Source organism: Phasianus colchicus, unplaced genomic scaffold (genome assembly GCF_987193195.1).
Source record: "Phasianus colchicus unplaced genomic scaffold, bPhaCol1.hap1.1 HAP1_SCAFFOLD_88, whole genome shotgun sequence".
In the NCBI taxonomy this organism is placed as follows: Eukaryota; Metazoa; Chordata; class Aves; order Galliformes; family Phasianidae; genus Phasianus; species Phasianus colchicus.
In genome coordinates, this window is record NW_028325259.1 from 147,215 (window position 1) to 158,094 (window position 10,880).

Consider the following 10,880-nt stretch of genomic DNA (forward strand, 5'->3'; position numbering starts at 1 on the left):
TGCTGCGGGGCTGGGACCCCAAAATCACCCTGGAACTCAGCACCCAGCTGCGCTGTGCTCACCTTGCCTGGCTCCCAGGTGCCCCTCCTCAACAGGACAGGGGAGAAAACACAACTCAACAATTCCTGGGTTGAGGGAAAAGGTGCTTTCTTCTTTCCTTGCTTAAAACCCAGTGACAATAAACTGTGAGTGTTTATGGCTACATATCAAATGCAGGCTTTTTCCTGCAAACTTTGGAACAGCTGATGAATTCAGCGTCCCTTTCACCTTAATATATTAATTGAAACAACGCCTAACCCACAACACATTTGACTAATAGTTTACATAATTTAAATCATTTCCAAGACAGAAATCTGCTCACAGTCAGTTAGGATTTCACATCCTTCATATTCCTTACCTATTTACTGTAATTAAAGTGATTTGCTGTGTTTGTATTTCAGTTTTGTTCTCTCACCTTGTTTGAAGGGTGAGAAAAGGGCCCCACAGTAAAAGAGTAGAAGGTGAGAAAAGGGCTTCACAGGGACTGAGGATAGGGGTAGTTAGAGATAGCTTATAGAAGCAAGAATGTAGAGATTGTTAAAGAAATAAGGGATGGCAGACACTGGGTCTGGGATAGTGAAGGGGATGAAGGCCATACTGATAAGGCTTGAGAACAACCCAAGAACATTTGGCAGGAAGGTGATGAGATGTCCACAGGGCAAGAAGAAACAGGTTTGGGGGGATGTCCTCCTGAAAGATCAGAAGTTTACAGCAAGAAAAGTCAAAAGCTTTTGTGAGGAAGACAACAAATCTTCATCCCATGACCCACAACGCACGTGCAAGAGGGGAGGGTCTGCATGCTAATGAACTCTCGGGGGTGTAATGAATATGTATCTGAATTCCAGGAAAACTATTGATTATGCATTTGTTTGGCCTATATCTGTAGCACCATTTTTCTGGATGGTGTGCAAGTTAGGTGGATCTACCCCTTTGCACCCAGTGTCTGCGCAGCACTGAATAAACCGTACCTGTTTTGCAACCTTACTTGGGTTACAGAGCTTGATTCCGCATGTCTGCACTTAACTCTGGTTTTATTCACACTTTTCTCTGGGTTTTACTGACACCATACTCTGGGTGTGTACACTCTCTCTTCTGGGCCTACACACACTTTACTCTAGGTGTTTCTCACACTGGACTCCGGGTTTGGTCACACTTTACTCCTGGTTTGCTCACAGCTTTCTACCGGTTTTACACACACTTTGCACAAGGCTTGCACACTTTTTACTCTGGGTTTGCACTTGCTCTACTCTGGGTGGACTCACACCTTACTCTGAGTTGTACTCACACTTTACTCCTCATTTACTAACACTTTACTCCGGGTTTTCTCACACTTGACTTGGGCTTACCTCACACTTTATGCCAAGTTTGCTCACTCTTCTTTCTGGGTTTACTCACACTTCTTTTTTTGTGTGTGTGTTTTACTCAAACTTTACTGAAGGTTTTGACGTGTGGAAATCAATCCCTATAGCCTGTAAGGATATAGAGAAGTTATTTTTTATTGGCAATTGCACAAAAGCCCTGGTGCAGGGGGTATCATTCCTCCAAGCTTGCACCACATCAGGAATACTTGTGGAACAGATATAGGCCAAACTAATACATCATCAACAGCTTTCCTGGAACTCGGATACATATTCATTACAATCCCGTGACTTCATTAGCATGCAGACCCTCTCATCTTGTGCGTGGGTAGTGGGTCAAGGGATGAAGATTTCTTGACTTCCTCACAAAGGCTTCTGCCCTTTCTTGCTGTAAACTTCTGACCCAAAGTGAGGGCATCGCCCCAAACTGGTTTCTTCTTGCTCTGTGGACGTCTAATCATCTCTCTGTGAAATGTCCTCGGGCTGTTCTCAGACCTTATTGGTATGGCCTTCTACACCCCCTCACTATCCCAGACCCAGTGTCTGACATCCCTTATTTTCTAACAAGCTCTACATTCTTGCTTCTAGAAGCTATCTTTAATTATTTCCCTTCACTCCCCTTATTCTCATTCACTTTGAAGCCTTCTTGCCTTTTTACTTCCACTTATGGGACCCTTCTCACCTTTCACTCACACTTTTCTCAGGGTTTTACTGACACCCTACTCCGGGTGTGTACGCTCTCTTTTCTGGGCCTACCCACACTTTACTCCAAGTGTTTCTCACACTTTACTCGGAGTTTACACACACTTTATGCCTGGTCTTCTCACCGTTTTCTCTAGGTTTTACTCACACTTTGCACCAGGCTTGCAGACTCTTTCCTCAGGGATTACTCTTGCTCTATTCCGGGTTTCCTTTCTCTGTGTTTAACTCACACCTTACTCTGTCTTAACTTACACTTTACTCCGGGTTTTCTCACACTTCACTTGGGCTTACCTCTCACTTTAGTCCAAGCTTACTCGCACTTTACTCTGGGTTTACTCACACTTCTTTTTTGAGTGTTGTTGACTCATACTTTACTCAAGGTTTCTTCAAACTTTTCTTCAACTTTACTCACACTTTCCTCTGGCTTTACTCAGGCTATTCTCCGGGTTTTACTGATACCCTATTTTGGGTGTGTACACCCTCTCTTCTAGGCCTACCCACACTTTACTCTGGGTGTTTCTCACACTTGACTCCGAGTTTACTCAGTTTTCTCCAGGTTTTACTTACACTTTGCACCAGGCTTGCCCACCCTTTACTGTGTGTTTGAACTTACTCTACTCCGCGTGAACTCAATCCTTCCTCTGGGATTTACTCACACTTTACTCCACACTTTTAGTACTCTTTACTATAGGAAAGAAAGACTTTAAAGGGCACCCAATATAAATGTTTTCTGATTTAAATTAGTGCAACTTGTTGCTTTTGGGGAATCATTCACCATTTGATATTGATTCAGACTGTCTCTGAAGGAGATCTGCATAGACAGGAAAAGCAATTGCTTGAGGCCTGACACTGTACAGACAACCTGACTGCTCACCTCCCCAGGCCTGACGTGTCTGCTGTATGCCACCTGGCACTTGCATCACTTTTCCCGACAGCAGAATCCTCCACTGAAATCTACAGCTGGACATTACAGTTCCTTTACACCGTTCCTTCACCTGCTTTCCTTAGAGAACTGTCTGCACACAAACACAGGGCGTTGCTTCCTACTTTAAAACAAACAACAGTAAAGCATGATACAATTTCACTAAAACAAGACACACTCCTCAGCCGTATCCCACCAGCATGGTTCACTTCCCAAAAGAATAAGTACTTTACATAGGTAGACAGGAAACAATAAATATTAATAGGAAATGCATATTAATTGAAGGATAAATGACAAGGAGCAAAGCTCCACTGTGTGATCACAAGCATTCCATGCCATCTCCAGAGGCCCCAGAGGTCCTGTCTGGGACAGGCAGCTTTCCGAGAGGACCTGCAGGAGACCAGAGCCCTCTAGAAGCTGCAGATGGAACTTGGGAAGAGGGTCTCAGGGCAGTAACTGCCAACTGTTGTCTTTGTCCCTGTAGCTGCAGCCCAACCCAGCACACTCAATGCCCCCCAGACAACTTAGTGGAGCCCTGGGGGTGACCCAGCACTGAAATGGCCACTAGGATGCCAAGAAACTCTGATTTATTCTCAATAAACAGAAACATTCATGAACCATTGTGGGTCATTGGTGTCAAACTCAGCCTAAAAGACTCAAGTATAGGTCACAGTCACTGCGGTGAAACCCATCACATTGGGAAAAGTCCCACCAAACTATGGAAGTTGAAAAAGAACAGTGTGAAAAGAACTATCAGGTCAGTCCTCAGATGAAGGGTATGTAAAATTTATCTGCTACAGAGGCGGAGAGCAAAAGGCATTGGATTGTGACTCAAAGAACTAAAAGAGGTCTAATTCATTTAATCCATGAGCTGATACAAACACTGTCAGAGTGAAGGACACTGGTTTATGACATAACGTGAGGAAGAAAGGAGGTGGCTGGTCTATGAAACGTTGTTCCTGTGCCATGACCAATGCAGATAGCGCTGGAGTAGAAGCTCCGGGCCACAAGCACACTGAGCACAAGTCCTCACTTGCCAAATGAACATGGAGGCCTCCACTGAAAAAATGCTGCTTCACATCACCTTTTCTCTCTGGACTCTGCTCCACACCATCAAGCCTACTATCAGTACCCCCAGGAGCCCACCAGGCTGGCAGCTGGGAAGAGTCAACGTGGGGACAGGAAGCACATCCCTACAGCACTCATCCCAGCAGGGACAGGACAGGGCAGAGGAGCAAGGGAGAGGCAGGCTGAGGACAGGTGGCTGGAGTGGTGATGTGAGCTCACTGTCACTGCAGCACCTGAATGGCCCCTGGAAGATGTGCCGGCCGGCAGCACTGGGAGGTCATGGAGTGCATCAGCAGTGACAGCACTGGAGAGGGGGGAGGGCAAGGCGGGTGGCAGAGCTCCATCCAGGTGCTGGCTGCGAGTCTTCTCTGGTGCAGCCACCTGCAGCAGGAGGGCAAGCAGAGCATGTTCCTTCTCATCCATCCTCTAACTCACAGAAATTCTCCATAGCGCTTCTCCAGGACCAGCCCTACTCCCACAGATCCTTGTCCAGGGCAGTGTGTCCTTGCTGGCCTGGCAGAAGCTCCCTGTTCCCTCCTGCTTCCCTCCCCATGCTCTGTGCAGGGCCCTGAGCTGGTGGAGCTGCTCTGCAGAGTGAGGGAGCTGTGGTGCCCTGGGACACCGGGCTGACCCTGTGCTGCTCAGGGTGGAGGCAGTCCCAACTGGATGGGATCTCTATTGTTGAGTCTCTCTCCATCTGCCCAGTTGGCTCAGCAGCACCACTGCAGAGCCTTCATTTGCCTGTGGGCTCCTCAGACTCCCCTGTTCCTTTGAATCAGTGGTCTGTTATTGCATAAGGAACTATTCTTTGCCTTACACTGACACAGTCTCTTACACTGTCCCTGGAGATCCCCTGGCATCTCCAGGATGCTTCAGATTCCTGTCCAGGACAGCATCTGCCATTAGTCCCACCGCAGTAGGGACAGTCCCACAGAGACATGTTCAAGACCCGTTACCATTTGCTGGGCCATGTACAACCAAGAAGGGAGCTCTCATCCATCCTTTGGTCCTCATTGATCACCCTGGGACTTTGAACCATGCAGAACCCCTGGAAAGCAAGAGGACTTTCCCGAGGGCAACTCCTTGGCTGTATTCCTGGCACAGATTTGGAAGGGGTGTTCAGCCCTCTGACCCTGCCCTGAGCAGCCCCTTCTGTTATGATGGTCTCAGCAGGGTGGCCAGCTGTGGCACACTCCTGCACACTGCCTGCCTGCCTGCAGCCAAAGGGATGCCACCATAGAGACAACAGCACTGCCACCAATTGCACCAGAACTGAGAGCTGACACAAATGCATGGACACAAGATAGCAGTTGGGAACATAAAGAGAGCAGCACTGAAAAGGCCACATCCTGCTGCTGCCCATGGCCGTGGCTCCAGGGAAGCAGCAGCACAATTCAAAGGCAGCAGAAAGTCCCCTCCAGGCTGTGATGAACATCCCTCAGGGACACTGCTGCTCCTTGTGGCATTTGTGTCTTAGTTCATGACCTTCTGCTGATGATCCATACTGGATGGGAGGCAAAAAAAATGATCCTGTGTTGATTTCTTTATCTATTCATAGAACCTGGTTCCTTAAGTACAATAGGTTCAACACATGGAAGTAAAAATAAGTAAACAAAAAGACTGATGATGAATATTATTTAATTGGAATTAAATTTATTTTAAGTATGACAAAGAAATATGAAGAAAAAATGGAAACATCACATAAAATCGATCACACTTTGCTTAACTTCTTTGCAGTCTTGAGGGTATGATGAACATCGTTTTGATGGAGAAACAATGTATAATGGATAACTTTCCTGATGGCACCCTTGAGCTCCTGGTTCCTCATGCTGTAAATGAGGGGGTTCACTGCTGGAGGCACCACCGAGTACAGAAATGAAAACACCAGGTCCAGGGATGGGGAGGAGAGGGAGGCAGGCCTCAGATGGGCAAAAAAAGCAGTGCTGAGAAACAGGGAGACCACGGCCATGTGAGGGAGGCATGTGGAGAAGGCTTTGTGCTATCCCTGCTCAGAAGGCATCCTCAGCACGGCCCTGAAGATCTGCATGTAGGACAGCACTATGAATAAAAAACACCCAAATAAGACAAGGACAGCAGCCATGATAAGTCCAACTTCCCGGAGGTAGGATTCTGAGCAGGCGAGCTTGAGTATCTGGGGGATTTCACAGAAGAACTGATCCACAGCATTGCCTTGGCAGAGAGGCAGAGAAAATGTATTGGCAGTGTGCAGCAGAGCAAAGAGAGCCCCAGTGCCCCAGGCAGCTGCTGCCATGGTAGCACAAGCTCTGCAGTCCATCAAGGTCCCGTAGTGCAGGGGCTTGCAGATGGCAACGTAGCAGTCATAGGACATGATGGTGAGAAGGAAATATTCTGCTAATAACAAAAAGAAAAAGAAAAAGACTTGTGCAGCACATCCTGCGTAGGAGATGTGCCTGGTGCCCCAGAGGGCATTGGCCATTGTCGGAGCTCAGCGGGAGACAAACACACGACCACAGAATTGATCAGAAAGTCTCAACTTTAATCAGAAGGTTGCGTGCATTTATGTTGGCGCTAATGAAGCTCATACACATTGCAAAGCCCGAGCTCCTGCTAGGCTCTTCAGCTACTTGTTGCCCCAGCCCTTCTTTGTACTTTTTGTGATTAGACCATGCCATACATCTTTCTTATTTCTACATTCTCCTGCCTTCCTACACATCCTGTTACATTGCTCAAGGACTCTCGTCTCATTAGCCGAATACTGTCTGTGTGGCCTTTCTCAACCAGCCAGGTCTCAATCACACTCTCCACACTTCCCTTGTTTTCTTTTTGGACAACTAGGCTAACTCCTACTACCTTATCAATTGCTCAGTGTATTAAGTGATGTAGACAAGAGAACACACATGGCACCACCAACAGTAACACAATTAACACCCCCAGTATCATAAGCATGAATCAGATGATGTCTCGAAACCAGGGACCAATTCCTAGCCCACGGAGCCAGTCCTCTAACCCCAAACCCTCTTCCTGCAAATGGCTGGTGAGGGTCTGTAGCTTAGCTATTTGTTGGTGTATTGATGACGAGTGTTCCATGAGGTTCATGCAGCACATTCCATCAAAGTCCTCACATCCGTGCCCATGAGCCAGCAGTAAAAAGTCTATAGCGGCACGATTTTGCAGCGTGGCATGCCTGACTGAATCTGTATCTACCAACAATTCCTCTAATACCCTTGAAGTGGCATTTGTCTGCTTAGCCAATCAGAGCCGTGAGATGTTCTTTCTTCTTCTGAAGGTGTCCTTGGTTCTCATGCCACTTATCTTGCTGCACAGCTGCTGCTCCGTGCAGTTTTTCTTACGTTCCCATATTTCCCCTTTTTTTGTTTATTAGCAAACTTCTACCATGCTATAAAGTAATAACACTAATTATATTAATAATACAATCATTATAACTCAATCAAGGCCTCGATTGACAATGCTATAAGTGTGAGAAAGGAAACAAGGCAAACATAACATCATGACAAGAAATACTGTTAACCTACTAAAAAGAACAAACACGTGTTTGGTCTGCAGCCCAACTTTCTGCAACCTGGAAATAAATCCCCAAGGGCCCCATTCTGTGCTAATCTCTAACTGCTTTGAAAGAAGTCTTCAACTTTTATATATTCTGATATATTGATTTTGAAAAATCACTAAGATTTGTACAACAGATGCTTTTAGAGTGCTCATGATTGTGCCTTTGGGCTAATAGAAAATTAATAGTTGAGGAACTTTACATGCCAGATAGAACTAGGGGCATTATTACGTACTGACCCTTGAGAAACAACAACCTGCAGAAAAAGGGTGGTGAATGCGATAGGCAGTGCCAGCAGGGCGTCCCCTGCTTCAAGGCGCACTTTTCCTCTCTCACCCACCACAGATTCTCTCTTTCTTTTGTTCTTCTCAGGGTCCAAAGAGTATTTTCCATTTGTACACTGCATCCGCATGGCCAATGCGTGATACAGAGGCCAAATGGAACATCTGCTTGCAGAATGAACTATCAAGGTTAACTCTCTTAGCGTGTGCCTTTGTCTCAGGTGCTTCATGATCATATTTTAAATTCCCAAATAGTGGGATGAAAGAGAGTTAATCATTCTATAATATAAGGTCATCCTTTGCTTGGGATTCCTTTCCAGGTTTTGTCTTAGCGCTACTAATACATTAAAATAGCTATCTCCATAGATTTCAGCATTAGTAACATTAAATCCTGTTAATTCACATTCAATCTATTACTAAAAAAAAAAAAAAAAATTAAAAAATAAAAATAAAAACCACACAACAAAGGTTACTACTCTGCTATTTGCAATACAACAAGTTACAAAGCAAAACCAAATAATAAGAAGCACATAATCCCAATCACTATGAGTTCATGGTCGTTTCAAGCCTGGTTTCAGTCTTTCTCATCATTTCACATCCTGACACCGTTCTTTTTGTGGGTTCCGTGAGCTGCAATGGGAGTACGCACAACCATTTCCCCTTTTTCCTTTTGTGCAAGCAAGACAGTAGTGGTCAGTTTGTTAAGTAAGCATGGCGTGACGATTGTGTTGTTTAATATCAGTCCGAGATATTTCCAGGGGGGTGTATGCTGGATCTTTTCCGGTGCTATCACTAGTCCTTTGCTGCCAGTGTTTCATGCAGGAGTGTCATCTGTTGCTCAGTGTGTGTGGACTTCTGACGCTCGCAAAGGTGCAAGAGCTGCCATTCCTGTGGCTGACTAGCTTGTGCCTGGGCTTTTAATCCCTCACCCAGATCTGCGATTGCCTTCACTAATAATGCTTGTGGACCACTAGGTATATTTGATATTCGCTGTAGTGCTTCTTCTATTGTCCATCCACTACTCAATGTGTTTAAAACTCCACGAGTTGTAGAATTGCAATTTTGTAATGCACATTGTTTTAACATAGCTCCCTTCATGTATTCAGGTACCCCTGCAGCCTCTATAGCTGTCGCTACCCTAACAATAAAGCTCCCGAAATCCTCACTCCTTCCTTGCTGGATTCCCATGTATGAGGGGAGTCCACCTGGTGCCTTAATTCTGGACATGGCATGCCTAGCCAATCGCATAGATTCCCTCAATTTGTCTGGACCTAAGAGGGCTTGAGTCTCCATCCTCACGTATGGTCCCAGCCCTAATAGTTCATCAAGTGTTACCCCATGCAGCGGATCTCCTGGCTGCCTCTGAATCATCACACTCTGCTGGCACAGATCATGCCAGTGAGCATTAAACAGCAATAACTGATGCTGAGTAAATATCAACTTTGCTACTCCCCTTATGTCTGCTTGTAGCAATATTTGTGAACCCCAGATAAAATCCAACATTTGCTTCACCGGCTCACCCATGACTCCACACTGGCTAACTGTAGCCCTCAGCTGTGACAATAATTTCCAATCTAATGCTGATATGGTTGCCTGCATTCCTCCTGCAGCCAAAGGAGTATAGGTCACAGGGCACGCCAATTCCTGCACCGCCGCCGCGCCTTCACCATCCCCCTGCTCCATGCATGCTTTCGCTATGCTCGCCCACGCCTCTCTGCGCTCTCTTGCGATTGCCTCCGCCAGGGCACTTTCTGCCCCAGGGACCGGCTCATCGCCTTGCTTTTCTAGGGCAGTTGCTGAAGGGGTTAATGGTTCCACAAGTGGCGCAGTTGGAATAGTCATTGGCTCCGAGCCCGCGGCTGGAGCATTTACAGGCTCTGAGCCCGTAGCCCGTTCAGCTGGGATAACGATTGTGCTTACGGCAGGAGGAACTGCTGGCGGCCAATTCCAGTAACCCTCATTTCGCTGGTGTGCCCCCACAGCTTGTTGAGCTGCCCTTTTCTCTCCCTGACTCTGAAGCAATTCATTATGAACTGCCTTCCATAATTTCCCCAGTTTCCTTGTCACTTTATCGTCCTCTATCATAGCCTCCCACAACACATCTCCAAACTTCCGCCACTCACTCAGCTCATGAACTGAATAAGGGTTAGCAAGCAAACCCCAGCTCTGACCATAGGCCAATAATCCAGGGAGCTCTTTATTAAGATCTATTCCTTTTATCCCGTGCTTTTCTAAAAAGCGAGTAAATAATTGATAAGCTGCTTGTCTTTCCATACCTAAGTTTCAGCGCTGTTGCAGCCTTGCAAGGTCCGGCAGCCCGTATCGGTCAGGTCTCACAGAGTGTCCTGAGGCATGGCACCTCTTCTTTCTTGGAGTGCTTTTGCCATCCCCGCTGCTTAGGGACCCGAACTTCCTACGCCGCTCGTCTGGTTCTATCCAACGGGTTATCACGTCAGGGTCACCATTTGGCGGAGCTCGGCGGGAGACAAACACACGACCACAGAATTGATCAGAAAGTCTCAACTTTAATCAGAAGGTTGCGTGCATTTATGTTGGCGCTAATGAAGCTCATACACATTGCAAAGCCCGAGCTCCTGATAGGCTCTTCAGCCTACGGCTGAACACATCAAAGGCAAGGCTAAGTCATGGAAAACAACAAAGAGAAGGCCGCGTCAGGGGCCGGGCCCAAAGAGAAGGCCGCGTCAGGGGCCGGGCCCAAAGAGAAGGCCGCGTCAGGGGCCGGGCCCAAAGAGAAGGCCGCGTCAGGGGCCGGGCCCAAAGAGAAGGCCGCGTCAGGGGCCGGGCCCAAAGAGAAGGCCGCGTCAGGGGCCGGGCCCAAAGAGAAGGCCGCGTCAGGGGCCGGGCCCAAAGAGAAGGCCGCGTCAGGGGCCGGGCCCAAAGAGAAGGCCGCGTCAGGGGCCGGGCCCAAAGAGAAGGCCGCGTCAGGGGCCGGGCCCAAAGAG

At 47.3% G+C, this 10,880-nt stretch overlaps 1 protein-coding gene and 1 pseudogene across 1 annotated transcript; both read right to left on the minus strand.

The window, feature by feature from the left end:
- Nucleotides 1-5,745: 5,745 nt before the first annotated feature.
- Nucleotides 5,746-8,314, minus strand: LOC149911590 (olfactory receptor 14J1-like; annotated as a pseudogene).
- A 64-nt stretch (nt 8,315-8,378) lies between these two features.
- On the minus strand, nt 8,379-10,586 carry LOC149911591 (uncharacterized). Its single transcript, XM_090133623.1, has 2 exons — nt 10,194-10,586; nt 8,379-9,521 (listed from the first exon to the last, which is right to left on the minus strand). The coding sequence occupies exon 2, from the start codon at nt 9,514-9,516 to the stop codon at nt 8,710-8,712; it is 807 nt and encodes a 268-aa protein (XP_089989749.1). The 5' UTR covers nt 9,517-9,521; nt 10,194-10,586; the 3' UTR covers nt 8,379-8,709.
- Nucleotides 10,587-10,880: the final 294 nt, after the last annotated feature.